The 15,102-nt window shown below is 38.9% G+C and overlaps 1 protein-coding gene across 1 annotated transcript in view; it reads right to left on the reverse strand.

Annotated features, from left to right (window-relative positions):
• The window catches only part of MMS22L (MMS22 like, DNA repair protein), a gene marked incomplete at both ends in the record, with an annotated part of 87,215 nt that extends 84,114 nt beyond the window's left edge, over window positions 1-3,101 (reverse strand). The window contains 2 exons of the mRNA XM_084202840.1: window positions 704-829; window positions 2,923-3,101. Coding sequence (XP_084058966.1) covers window positions 704-829; window positions 2,923-3,101 — 305 coding nt within the window. The remainder of the gene's footprint in view (window positions 1-703; window positions 830-2,922) is intronic.
• Between the last annotated feature and the right edge of the window lie 12,001 nt (window positions 3,102-15,102).

The following is a 15,102-nucleotide window of genomic DNA, read 5'->3' on the forward strand; positions in this document are numbered from 1 at the left end:
ATATTTGTGAAATCATACAAAAGCTCCTCTCCCATCCACTCTCTGTATGTGCTGTACATCCTGAGGATTATCAGTAGCAAAGAGGATTATCAGTGATCTGTGTATTTGCATTGACCAGATTAAGCATCTACATTGAATTAGTCAAACACTGAGTAACTGTATCTGAAGAGATTGCTGAAGCTACCCTAATCCAAACAATTGAAGAAAGCACTGCATCCAGCATTTATAGTATTTGATTTTTAACCTCCACTTTCCTTTATGCACAAAAAAAGGACTAAAAATCTTCAAAAGACAGCTTCAATTATATGTGTAGCACAATCTCATTCAAGGAAATCTTATATAGTCTATTCATATAATTCTGAAGCTAAAGCCTTCTAAATTAACCCCAACACTCTGTTGTAATAACTATACTTAATTTTTTTTTATCTGGTGATGCCTCAGATATGCATCACACTACTTAGAAACTTAATAATAAGTCACATAATATTAAGAATCCGTGACACAATGTACTTCTTCCTGCAATTCCATCTGTGTCTTATCCATCACTTACTGGAGCATTACACAGACAGCATTAATCATTTTTGGATGCATTGCACAGCCCACAGTCTTTTATGATGTTACTTTTAAATGTGAAGTTTGTAACAACCTTACAGCAGGTATAATTACAGATGTGGATTATTTATAAAATACAAAATTATTGTACCCAAGTAATCCAAAGAGAAATCCACAGGATTCAACTAATGCCATTTCAGTAACCCACTGAAAGCCAAACAATTCCACTGTATTCTCTTCATAGTCATGTGGAGAAGGATCTAGTCTCAGCAAAACCCTGCAAAATAAAGCCAATAACATTCATATATTTCCAGTAATAAACCTATGGAGTACAATAACTTCAGCTGACTTATGTACCACCAATACTTTCTGAATATATCAGCAACATGTACATCACAGATGTCTCAAAGACAGTTGTACCTTTTAAAGTAATATGATCTATAGAAATATGACAACTCCTAGCTTTAAATGCATAAAAACAGGATACAGTCACAGGTCACAGTAGATTTTGGAAACAAAAATTAACAGGTTACCCCCCTGATGTATCTTCATACTTACAAAGGAGCTGAGACATAACACACAGACTGTGAAGAGAAGAGGCTGCTATGTAAAATAACACACTGCTCTGTATGCTTGAGATCTGTCTCAAGACACACTACATACCTAGTAACTAATGCTAGAACATTCATTTGTTCTACATACATTTAACAATATTTATACTGAACACACTGCTAAAAGCACACTTTTAGGCAGATGAACAGATGAGGGTCAAACTGGGACCTTGCCACTATAACTTGAGCTAACACTAGGCCATGATTACACTTTGCTCTTGCTAAAGGAAAATTAAATAACACCAGAATTACCATTTTACTCAAAGTGGAGCAAAATCAGACACCTGTGTTGTTAAAACATCATAACTGTACAAATAAAAAAATGTTTCATTAACATTAATTAATTAATTAGCATTAACATTAATTAATTCATTACCACTAAAAAAAAATTGCTGGAAACTGCACAACAGCATGGTAAATTATTTTAGAGTTTTCCCACTGCCTTTTATAAAATAATCCCACACAGATGAAGCTCAATTCTCTAATATGTAAAAGTTATTTCTATTTTAAAAATAAAAATAATAGGCAAGCACTTAGTTTCCATTATATTACACATCAAATTCATATTCTGCTTGAACTATGCACTATTTCCAATTTCATTCTCAGGAGCAAAAAGAAAATCTGCTGAACTATTGGCTCAACCTCCCATAACACTTTAGTTCACTTGGTAACTTCCTGAACTTCCTGCTTTGAAGCCTCTAGCAACTAAATCCAGTTACTCCAGTTCCAAGCAACGATGACAGAAGAGTCCCTCACATGGAGGCTTTTCCAGGACTTTGCAATACATAACTAGACAGTGGAAGAACAGTGTTATCACAACTATAGTGACTGAGAAACCTGTCTACATACAAGCTCCTCAGTGAGTTATAATAACAGAAACAATTTCAGGTGAAATGCTTCTTTGTCAATGTGGAATCCTCTACTGATATATTCATGCAGATACAGGATCCCTCAATCATCTGTTTGACATCAATTTGAATGAATGTGTTCTGATGCAACTAAAAAATATTATAGATAAGGCAGAGAAAGGAGGAGGTGCAGTGGACCCCCCCCTTAAGCCTTTACAGAAAACACTGTGGAAAAAAAAGCACCAACAGAAAATACAAAGCTTGGTGGAGGACAGACAGAAAGACTAGGCTTCTGTAGGAAAAACAAGACAACCCCTGTAAAATGAGCAAACAGCACAGAAAACTAAGCTGAATGACAGACAATTAGACAACAATTAAACCAAAGTGACATTTTAAAATCTCACAGAAAATACTTATTTGCTATGCCTACAACCTCAGAATCTTAAATCCAGAATGCATGCAAGGGTGAAGCTCTGAGAAAGATGGTCTTAAAGCTACTAGGGCCAGCCCCAGCAATTTGGGGAAGCCAGGCAGAGTGGAAAAGAGAGAAAAATGGCCAGCATTTATTAGACCACATGACTGGGAAAAGCAGCACTGAAGCCTCTTCAGAAATTCAAGTGATCTCAGATGCTACTGCCCAACAGGCCAGTTTTGAATTATCTTAACAGGCTTGTAAAAGTCCATTACAGTATCTTAAAAGTTTAAGTTCAGAAAGCTAAGAACTGCATCTACAGCACCGTTCAAAGCTGTTTATCAACACAACAGCACTTCCCACTTTGGTATCACCAAGTTGATTTCAGGATCAGAAGAGCTGGAGAACAAACTGATTTGGAAACCTGTCAGCACCAAACATGAGTGGAAAGAACATCTTAGAAGGCTTTTATATTTGTAATTCAACAAAAATCCCATACCTCTTAAGAGACCCACTTGCTAAATAAGACTCTGCAGAGAACCTTCTCCCTCCATTTTGGCTGTCAAAAGCACAAGAAAAGAAAGATGGCCTTGAGTTCTCATGCTCCACTTCCATCGCCAGCTCCAAGCTTTCAGTGAGAAATGGTGATGTGGAAGAAGCCCCAAAGTCATCCTCCATTGTTTTCACCTGGCCCAGAAAAAAAATAGTTAAATAGAAAAATACTCATGGCATTTCTTCAAAAAAATTCCTCATTGTTACAACTCCACATCATCCTTCAGCTCAAGCGAGGACACAGATCTGACCAACTGCAACACTGAAGTAAAAGTTGAGAGACACCACCAAGAAGGGCAATCAGGGCAATCATGGTGACATACCCTGTCACACAATTCTGCACCTTTGTGCAGCCACATCTTCCTCGTTGAACAGAACCTGTTTAAGAAGACACATCAAGGTTTTTAAAAAAACCCAAACATCTTCTGGTTTAGCTCTCTAAATGGATTAGTGATGAGGTTAGACTAGCAGTAGGTTATAATACAAGACAGGAATACATTACAAAGCTACTTCCAGCAACACTTCATTTTATGACCAGAGTAGCTATGCTATGGAAGTACATCATGTATTACAGGCTCACAATATTAAAAAAAAAAAAAAAATCTAACTACCCAGGAATCTGAAAAAAGAGAAACAAAACCAAAAAAGGATTACCATGTCCAAGAGAAGCTCACTGTACAGATAATATTAGTGTATTCCTACTTTATACAATATACTGAAAGAGCAGAATTAGGCAACAGGTGTCAAAGAGTCCTATAAAAATATGCAAACAATATAACTAAAACCCTAAATTAAGGTTTTCAACTTCTTTGCCGGTAGATCTTGATATGGTTCTTGCAGAAACTAATCAACACAATGGCTAGAGGTTGGTAATACAGAGGCTTAACTAAAAAATAAGTTCAAGGGAAAAAAAAAGAAGAAAACAGTTTCCGTTCTACTTTCTCACATGCATTCACATTCCTGCGGAGCAGGCGGCTGGGAAAGTAGGAAAAGAATGACTTTTTTGGTTTGGTCTGGTTTACCGCCAGACCCTATGCAGGGCTGTTGGGACAGCTGGCGAGGCAGCGGAAGGGAATGCTTTCGGCACAAGAGCTCCTAAGGAAAGCCTGCTCAGTTCGGGGAACCAAAATCGCCCCACAGGACACAAGCCCCTGGGGGAACAGTTACATAAGAGGGCACCTCTTCCCGGCCACCACTCCCATCCGTTCCATACCTGTCTACCACATCCCACACGCAGCGGAAACAATTAAGCACTTCAAGCACCTCCTTGTCCTCCAAGACGAACCTTCCAGGCGGCTGCAATACGCGGGCAGGAGCTGCAAAGCGGCGGGAGCAGCGCGGCGGGCAGCCGGGACGCGCCCGTGAACACGACCCGCACGTGGAACGCCTCGGCGCCGCGCCGCCGCCCTCTGCCCGGAGGCGCTTCCCGCCGGGCCAGCCCCGGGCGGGCGGCAGAGGGACTCGGGCGGTTCCGGCGCGCCGCCCGCGCCGCCGCTGCCCTTCCGCGCCCGGGCCCGTTCCGTACAGCCCGCGCGCCGCCGCCAGCCGCGCTCTGCGCAGGCGCCAAGGCGCCCATTGGCCGCCGGCCGCTCCTCCCCGGCCGCGCTTCCTCCTCCCGGCCCGCCTCCTGCTCCCGGCCCGTCTCCTCCCCGGCACGGCGGCGCCCGCTCCGGCGCCCACCCGCTCCCTCCCACCTTCTTCTCCCGCCCTTCCCTCCCGCTTCCTCTCTCCGTCCCGCCCCACCCACCCCAGGGCGAAGCGCCGCCCGCCGCTCCTCCCAGGACTCACAGGCCGCCCGGTTTCCCTGCTCAGCTGGGTGTCCCTTGGCGGGCCGGCCACCGCGAGTGGTTTGTGGCCACCTCGCACATGAACGCCGCCGTCTTGCCGCTGTTGTTCAGCTGCCTCCCTTGTGCTCACAGAATCATGGAATCATAGAATGGCTTGGGTTGGAAGGCACCTTAAAGATTATCTACTTCCAACCCCTCTGTGGTGACTTCAAATACTCCAGGGTGTTGAAAGCCTCATCCAGCCTGGGCTGAACCCTTCCAGGGATGGGGCGTCCACAACATCGCTGTTCAACCCATTCCACTGCCAAACCACCCTTACTGTAAAGAATTTCTTCCTAACACTTAATTTAAAGCTGCTGTCTTTCAAATTGAACCCATTCCCCCTTGTACTGTCTGTACATGCTGTCTTGGCCCATCTTTTCTGTAAGTTCCCTTGTACTGCAGCTGTCCCCTACCTTTCTGTGGTGTCTTTCTTGTCTAGACTTTAGCTGAACCTCATTTCCCTTCTCCTCAGCTTTCTCAGTTCACTCATTCTCATGTTCCCTTGCAGAGATGGACATAAAGTTCTCCTGGTCTTTTCAGATGTCTTACATATGGAGATCCAACCTTCCTATGTCTGCCAGGTAATGCCCAAACACACACAATTCCAATCAGGCTTGGGAGGTGGTGTTCAGTGCATTTGAAATTCAAGCTAGGTATCACTCCTATCATTTACTGCATCATCTCCATTGGGTGTCACAGCCACCACAGAATGCGGGCCAGGGCAAAAGTCCTAAAACCTGTGCCTGGCGTAGCCTGGCATGCTGTGCACCTAGGGGCTTCTGGGTCTTTTTTTTTTTTTTTTTAAGTGTTTTACTTATTTTGGATTGCTGTGGTTTGATTTTGTTTCAAAATGAATGCTTTTCCATTTTTGCCTGGATTTTGGGTGCAAAATAGCAGCAGTGCACGAAACTTCCTTCTAGTAAGAAAGTTGCTATAAAAAGTTTTGCTGCTGTTGCTACAGCTTGCTCTGAAAGCTTTGCTGTGATTTAAAATGCTTCGTTTGCTCCTGTGTCTGTAAGAATCTCTCATTTCCTTCTTTAAATTCCTGTCTAATTAAAAAAACAGTACATCATGGTTAAATAAAACTGTACCCAGGATAACCCTGATTTCCATATGCAGATTTATCTGCACTGACAGCCCCCTCTCCCTCTCTTAGTCTTTCTGTTTCCTCTCCCTCCCTCACTCTCCCTCTTTCTCTTCCCCTCTCTTTCTCTCCTTGTCTTTTTGTCTCTTTATGTCTATTGCATTATGCCTGAATAATTTTCAGTCCTTTTTTTCCTCCCCTCTTGCACGCACATGCTAAAATAACTAGACAAAGATGCAAGGTGGTTGCTGCAGTCCCTGTCTCTAGGACAAAACCAAGAAAGCTTGTGATTGCAATGCCACCTTTCCTTTTTTTTTTTTTTTTCTTCTTCTTCTTTTCTTCCCCAGCCATGCTTGGTGATTAAACTTCCTCAGGATGGGGAAGAAAAAGGAGCTGGAAATGAAATAGGGTTGAGGAAAAATCCCATTGCAGCAGCTGCAGCCAGTGGTGTCTGCTGCCAGATGTGCGAAGGTTCCTGGGGTCCTTGTCACTAAAAGGCAGTATTCAAATATTTGGAGACAAAAGCTGCATCCTCAGTGATCATTTTCTTTATTTAATATGGCAGCAGGCATCGTGTGGGGAAAAATCAACATGCTGGATGTTGAATCGGACTTTTCTCCTTTCTGGGATGAAAGGATGTTATCTATCCCGTGCCAAGAGGGAACTGAGGTAAGAGAGCTGATCCAGCTCGGTTTTTTTCCTAGTATATTTCCTAAGCATCTTTTCTGAAACAACCTATATATATGTGAGTGTGTGTGTATACATGTTTCTATGTTGGTATATTTGTGTATTCGATTTCAAGGCAGTGAGTGGTAATGCTATTTTTTTCTCTGCCTTCACATCAACCCGGAGAAAGTTAATTCACAATATATATTCAGAGCTTGTTCAGAAGGGTCGTTTTGTAGGATTTTTTTTTAATACCTTTTTGTTTCCAGAGAAGACTTCAGCAGTGACATCATGGTCGGCTGCTGATATTAAACCCTATTTTCAAAGTCTATAAAAAAAAAAAGCCAGTAACTTTGTGATAAGAAATTGTGCAGGAGATTCATATGCTCTATTTTTCAGTTGCACTCTAAATATTGGAAGTCTTATTAAAGCGATAGGGAGAATTTTTTATTATTATTATTTCTAGCACAGAAGCGATGAATGCTGCATAATTAAGTACAGTATTTAATTTGGCTGTTGTGAAGCAAAAGAATAAGGTAATAATTTTTATTGTACTAATCAGACTCAAGATGTTCTCTGTGTTAATTGGGTTAAAAAAATTGCAGTACTTATTAGAAATTCTAATTTCACAATGCAGCACTGACAATAAGCTCAGCCAGTGAATTATTCACATCTTTAATTTGCTCTCTTAATGACAGTGTTCTGTAATCAGAGTGCAGCGACTGCTTCCTATGCATTATGTATGATGTTCAGGACTTAAATGCAGGACATTATGAAGCCTCTCAGTGGCTCAGTAATTAGTTTTCCACAAGACAGGGCTTAGATATTCACAGATAAAAGTCTACAGCTGAGATAATGTTAAGGTGGTGACTCATGCTAACAAAAGCAGGGAAGTTCAAATTTAATGCTGAAACTGCTCTCCATTCTCCCTCATTGTGCGTAGGTGCAGGGGGAGGGGAAGAAAGTCTCCCAAAGTAGCCCGGCATGGTGAGTACCCCGCGGACAGCCCGAAGGAGCAGCCCGGGGCTCCTTTCACTCCGGGCCCGTGGTTTTGGCAACTTTACTGATCGGAGGGTGGAGGCGGAGCGGAGCTGCGTTTGGAGCTGCGTTTGGTGCCTCTTTGTAGGGGTTGTGAAAAGGGCAGTAATGTACACACTGTCAGAGAGCAACCATGTATAGGTGAGATGTATTTTAAAGGATTTCATTTGAAGCACTGATGTTTGTAACTTTGTCAAATTACGGTGTTTTGAATGGGAGCTACTTTGTTATGTGTAGGAACTTTGAGAACACCTGATCCTCGCTGTATTGCTGTTGTACCTACTTCAGCTGTCAAAGTCTTTATCAATCTTAGAAACTTTTTTCTCTAATAGCTTAGTTCTCACCATCCAAAAGATGAACTGGGATGCAGGTTTGTTCTTTTTGCCTTGGATCATGTACCTAGTGTTAGATCAAGTGATTTAAATGTAGGGAATAAGTATGGCTATGTAACTTTCCTACTTCTACATGCTGCTTAATATAGAATAATAGGCAAGAATATTGAAATGAAGCTGGAAAATGATAGGTTTTCCGAACTTAGTTGCTAATCAGACTGGGAGCTGTACATTTGTCCTGTGTTCTCCCTCCCGTTAGTCAGACATTTTTATTGGAAGCAAAATAACTGACAAGAGAAGGTTCTTTACTTTGTGTTAACTCTCCAAAGACTCCAAAGACTTGTGGCCTTTGTACAGGATTGTGATTCTAATTATTAAAGTTGATCTGCCCGTAAAAAGTTTAGGCTTAAATTAAAAACAAACAAACAAAACACTAAGGATCCCAACTTAATAGTGAAGTAGAGATATGATAATAAGAATTTGGAGTACATCTAGATTTTTAAAGCAAAATATTGTAAAACTAATTCCTTTAAATTTTTCAGCAGTCTACCTCTGGAATTCAGCATTATTAGCAGCTGTTGCTAGTATTGTTTGGCCTCAAGGTCATGGGACATGTTACTAAGTAATTGCTTTTAACAAGCAAAATCCTATATCCTATGGCTAGATCAGATATTGGTTGTATATAGTCCAGCCCTGAAAGTCGTTACCATTAAACTGTTGAATGAGGAAGCTGCAGATTGGATCAATGTAGCTAGGTGATTCATAGATTGTATCAGAATCCAAGTGATTGTATACATGAAGAACTTGATTTGGTCTTTTCCAGAAAAAAGACTTTCCTTCCAAGTCAAGATCCCACAGCAAGTGGGTCGCTCACTACGCAGCTACATTTTTTCAGTCACTTCAGCATGGAATCATGCAATTGAAACTTATTCCCTAAAAGCATCATGCTTGCCCCCCCCCTCTTCCTCCAAAGCAACAATCAATAAAAGTTGTCTTTTAAAGTGAGCACTTGCCTGTCTGCCTAAAGATTTGTTATGATTACTTACCTAAGTTATCTATTCCAGCATTTCAATAGCCTTCCCATTAGAATGTTTTTTGTGCTTTCTGATCTTAAACTTAACCTGCTAAAAGTAAATTACTTCAACCCATTAGCTTTTGTTAGTTAGTAGTTACAGGGATTTTTATTTTCCTCTTTGCCCCAGACTCACATATTTGAGATTCTCAGTCATGTTTCCACTGTGTTACTCTTTTAAACAATCCCTGGTTTTTGTTTTCTTTCTTGAAATGCAGTGTTCTAGACTTAGATGTAATTTCATATGCCATAGAGGTTCTATACTTTCACTTAATGAAATGGGGTTGTCACTTCTTAAGAAAATCTAGTTTTCCCTGAGAAAATTACTTGCATGTGGTGGGTACAAAGACATCTGTTGACCCAGGCTACAGTCTAGGGTATCTACAGTACAATTGGAAAAGGTGCAGAATGTGTTTGAACAGGTTTTTAATTCAAGGATTTATGCTTCTAGCAGGAGTCTTTATGGATATTGTTTCCAATATCCTTATCTCACAAGATAAGTACCTGTGACTGACCTGATTAGTGACATCCAGATGTGAGCTATCCAGCTGTAAAGAATATCTGAAGTGTTCAATCCTCAGGATTGTTTCAAGTTGTAGAAGTACTATTGCAGAATCAAAACTTAATAATGCCCATTTTTTAAAGTAGATGGGTGGTTAGAAGTTAAAATCTGAACTTTTCCAGTCAGATTAGACAATCTCAATTTGAGGCACTATTACAGGCAGGTGAGAATACTTTTTTACAAAAGTGACAAGGGTATTACTAGCAATCAAAAATAACAGACCACAGTTAACTGTGCAGCAGTATGTTTTAGGTTAAAAAAAAAAAATTAGAATGTTATCCCATTCTAACTAGCCTAGAAGGTTGACTCTACATCTGAGCTATGCATCTGGGAAAGGGCCAACTGTTGTCTGCCCAAGCTATTAAAGTGGAGGTCCATTCAGTTTTAGCTCAGAGAAAGGAAGGGCCCACTATCTTTCCTGGGTCAAAGGAACATAATTCATACTATCCTTGAGCTGTCATGGCATGAGAGGAGAATAACACTTGTGAAGTCAAAATGGAAATCATGTGTCTGAAGAGTTAAAGATGACTGGCTATGCTTCCAGGAGATCAGGTTTAATAGGTTAAAATAGACATAGGGATACCAAGAAAAATTTTGAGGACCTTTACATGGTTACCCAGACATCTAATTCATATATCTGCAATGTATTTTTTACTTTTACTGTCCTCTTACTGATATGTGACTTCTCTGGTTTAGGAATATTGCAAGTCTTTTGGAGTGATCTGATTCATATTTCTTTATTTGTTCATATATCAAAAAGCAAGAAAAATAGTTTTAACTCTGTTCAATTTTATTGAAAAAGTTAAGAAAAATCTATCCATCATATATTTCCAGGAGTTGTGTTTTGTACTTTTGTTTATATTGCTCCAGGCTTAAGTACCATGATAAATATTAGGTTCTGAAGTGGTATGATGAGTGAAGTATTTCTAAATGTCTTCTCTTAATCTAGCCTAATAATGCAGTCTTTTTATATGCATAATTCCCATGAAAGCCAGTGGGAGTACTACATTATAAAAGGAATGATAGATACATATGCCAAGATGTCTTCATTTTGAGTTATTGTTTTAACTTGATTGACAAAGAAGAAAGTTGACTAAAGGAAATATATACTGAGAGTCAAAAGAGGGTTATTGATAATATTTTTAGTTCCAAATTTATCTGTTTCGCCACTGAAACATATATGCCAATAGAATGACAGTAGTCAAAATATCTGATAGAAATCTCAAATGAATTTATATTCACTAATGCTTTCTAGGAAATATTCACAAGTACAACATATGCATTCTAGTCTATAAAATTCCATATGATTGACTCACTACTAAGAATTCCAACCTATATATAAACCTATGTATATATTATGCGAAATAGAATAGCGATAAATATTCAGAATATAAACCAGTTTGGCTTTTTTTTGCAAAGTCAAGCTGGAAATAACATAATATACTGGATGAGTTCAAATACTCAGTCTTCTGTAAAATGTAAATCCATAAAACTTTGCAGTTATTATCTGTATCTGTAGTAGGGTGGAAAAAATATTAGTAGGAATACTTAATAGTGTACAAAAGCATCTCACTGCTTCCAAGTAGCTTTTCTTCTGGTTATTATCTATACTTATTTTCTGTACTGACTCTCATCCAAGGAACTACTTAATATCCTCATTTAACCTGAGTTTTCATTTCTTGTGTGCTAATTTTTCTGCCTTTCTTTTTAAGCTTTCCCCCATACTCTCTTTGAAGCTCATGTGTCTTTTCCAATTCCCAAAGCATCCCTCCTTAAAATTCTTGTTTTGTTTCTACATGTGTTTGCAACAGTCCTTGAAATCTTCATATCACATTATATTTTTTTCATTGTTTTCTTGAGGCATCCCATTTCTTGTCTCTTGCAGTAGTTAGATTGCAAGATCATTGGTGAAAACAAGGAGTTTTTCTGTGCATCTAGAGAAGACAAAACAGAGGTTTAGACTCCTTCTAATAGCAGGAATACAAAAAGTATGTGAAGTTAATAATTTTAACTGCAACCCTTCTAATCCCTAGTAACACATGCTTTTCAACTTTTAACAGAAGGAATAGCTTTAGCCTCATGGTTGTGGTACAGCTGTCTATCAGCATTTTTGGTGTACTGTGTTGCTAGTATCAAATATGAAGGTGTATTTGGAAAAGTTGAAGGCGCAACTGTGCAGTCCAATATAAAGCTTTGCAGAAAGCTCTGGCTATACCATATCACAAACTTTTTGATGCAGAATTTTTTAAACCAGAATATTTGCTTTGCCACCACTGCATGGATTTTTACTTGACAGTATTTGAATGAAGGCAGTTAATTTCAAAGTGGTGCAGTTCTCTGGCTCCAACTATCACTCTCCACCTCATACTGTCTACTGTTGGGACAAAAGGCTGGGCTCCCACTTTTGCTAGTCAGCAAAACTCTTTCTCCTCACTTGTCTAGAGGTTTTAAGTTTAGAAAGCAGATCAATGTTTTCTGTGGATGCAAATGTGGATATCATACAAAGGCACTCTGTGTAAACCATATTTTCAAAGATGTGTACAAAAAGAAAAATAGCTAGCTTTGACCAAGATAATTTGAGAATTACAGAAATCATTCGAGAAAGTGGATCTCTAATAAGCTTCAGCAGTGGTTTCCAACACCACACAATTTTGTCCACTCTTATGCAATCTCAGAAATATTGCCTTTTCCTTTTCTCAGTGTTTTGTCTTCAATATTCCCTTTTCCTTTTCTCAGTGCTTTGTCTTCTTCACCTCAATGTAACCTGACCAAAAAAATTCAGATGACTATTGGATACTTAGCATAAATTGGAAGATTTTGTATTTAAAAATATGTTGGTTTTTTTGCCCCTTTATATAGTGGAAGGAAGAAAGTGCTCTCCATATCTCAGGTCCTCCTTTATCAACTTAGGAAACAGAGATATAATTAGCAAAAATGATTGAAAGGTGATGGCTCATATTCAGTTTCTCATTCTACATAGTTCATCTGCATGATTTTAGGAACTCACTTCATTCTTGCATCTCCATTCCTCAGAATCTAAAGTTCAAATCTCTTTGGACAGTATGAATCTTAATGCGGGTTTTGTCTCTTAGCGTGTCATTAAAGCACACCAGTGACGTCTTAGGATTGTTTAAAGGCACTGGGAGGCTCCTAGAGACTCTAGGACTTGAGTAAATGTATAAAAACAGGTTGGTATGAGCATGTATGGAGATTAACCAGTGTTTCTAATGGTCATCATAAAGGAGTTCTGATGAGCATTTGTGTAGTGAGATTCTTGAAAGAGGTGGGGAAAGAGTTGATTTTTAAAATGATAAACACTTTGCAGAAGGGGTCATTTAATATGCTGCCTGTGAAACATCTTTTACATAAAACATCTTTCTATAACTCCATTTCAAGATTTGCAAGAGAAATTTGTCAAAATATTAATTATTAAAAGGAACTCTGCATTGAAGCCTTCAAATTCAAATTGTGTTGTCTACTTTTATTTTGCTTTTTATTTATTTTTGGTCATGGTTTTGTGTTCATGCAAAGGTATTGCACATTTTTAATATGATTTCCCATTGCTCTGTTTCTTAGAGCTTGGTAGGCACACCATCATATATCCCTGAAGCTTTTCCTCACCCATTTAGATTTCATTAAGCATGGTACTTACTTCAGTGTGTGGGACAAGGCTGTCTGAACTGTGTCATAAAACTATTTTTTAGCTGCTTATACTAAAAATATATTTATAAACTTATTTTCTATTAAGTTTGTGGGGTTTGTGTTGGTTTTTTTTCTCCCTCAGAAAAAGTGATTAGTGAAGAAAGGATGACCTTTCTACTTAAAGGCATTCCAAAACGTAACAGGAACCAGTAAAAACAAATTCTTTTAAAAAGGTAGCTAGAAATCAGTGCAGGATGTCCAAATATGAGCTGTTAGCCAGTACACTAAGAACACTGTATACAGATACTGTTTTTATCAGTTGATTTCAAAGCCTTTGCCAAAGTAAATGAGCTTACCCTTCATTTTGCAGATGTCCTGGCTACCTAATTTGTAAAACATGGGTGTAAAATGATGTAATCTTTGTTTTGACAGCAACAACTCAAATAAATATAGCTGAAACAGGCATTCTGGCTGAAGAGTTGGTAATAACAAACTTTAACATGACTGTACAAAGGAGCTATTCTGCAGTGTCTGTCAGTCATGGATAAAAAACAGAAGAGTTTTGTTCCTCTATCTGCTATCTAACCTTCAAAGGCCTCAGTCTGTATGATAACTGCAAATAATGCTATTTTGATGATTCTATCTCCAGATATCCATGGTAGTATGTGAATAGGAGTTGTATTATCCTTTTGGCAGAGAAAGGTTATACTAGATAGAAGGGTGAGGATGATGTTTGATGACTAGATCTGAAATCTCGAGAAGGAAATTTCTTTCTGGCAAGAGAGAAGAGGAAGTTTGTCTGAAGTAGTTTTCTGTTCAATAAAATCTCTTAAATTTTATTCTGTCTCCGCTATTTTTAATAAACACACACGCAGAAGCTGAAAGGAATTATATATGCATTTTTAGAGACTTCTCAGGTTTCCTGGGGAGAGTTTTGTGTTGTAATATTCCAGGTATGCTTGCAAGACTTAGAACTACATTCAACTTTCCTTGTTGTCAGCCTGACATATGCAGTTTAAGCTTGGAGCAATAAAAGTAGAGAGCAATGAGAATAAATTGACAGCTGTCTCACAGCAAGCTAAAACTAGAGAAATGAAAATATCTTATCATGAAAACTGTATTGGAAAATGCATCTCAAATTAACTACTGGGCGTAAGTAATGAATCTTACCTAATTGCATGTTGCATATTCTAATAGATTTAACAATACTTACCAAAATAAGGAAGCCACTCTATTTGAAAAATGAAAATTATGCAATGGTGTCATACAACAGATTAGACCTAATAATTTCAAGTGGGTTGGTAAAAGCTGTAAAATTTGCTGTAATTACATTTAGAGCTAGATGCTTTTAGTCAACCTTATCCAGTAAAACAACACTACAAAGATATTGTAATTTATCCCCTGCTCAGACTGATGTGGTTTTCAGTATATGGCTATCCTTTGCGGACTAAATTAGAAAAATAACCTCTCCCACTTCAACACTGAGTACAAATTCAAGCTGAACATTCCAGGAGATTGTGAAAGCCCATCTTAGAGGAGGAGCTTAGTCAATGGACCTCTCTTATCACTATTTCTTTGGGAAAAAAAAAAAAACCCAACAGGTTTTTAGAGGTGCATTGAATGAATGGTATTTGTGTTTCACCAAGGGATAAATTATAAGCAGCCCTCACCACTCTGAGCACGTACGGCTGACCCCTGCACTTTGATGGGAAAAGTTCCTGTGTAGTTCCTCGTCCCAGTGCATGAACAAATATGGTTCTTAGTAAAAAAACCTCAAACAAACCCTAAGAATTAACCATTTGCAGTAGTGGGGAAAATTTACAGTTTTATTTCAGTGTGATGCGCACCTGGTCACTGAGGCAGACACTTGAATAGACAGATATTTGAGAAGAAATTCTTCCT

The sequence above is a fragment of the Fringilla coelebs genome, assembly GCF_963513975.1.
Source record: "Fringilla coelebs genome assembly, chromosome: 3".
In the NCBI taxonomy this organism is placed as follows: domain Eukaryota; kingdom Metazoa; phylum Chordata; class Aves; order Passeriformes; family Fringillidae; genus Fringilla; species Fringilla coelebs.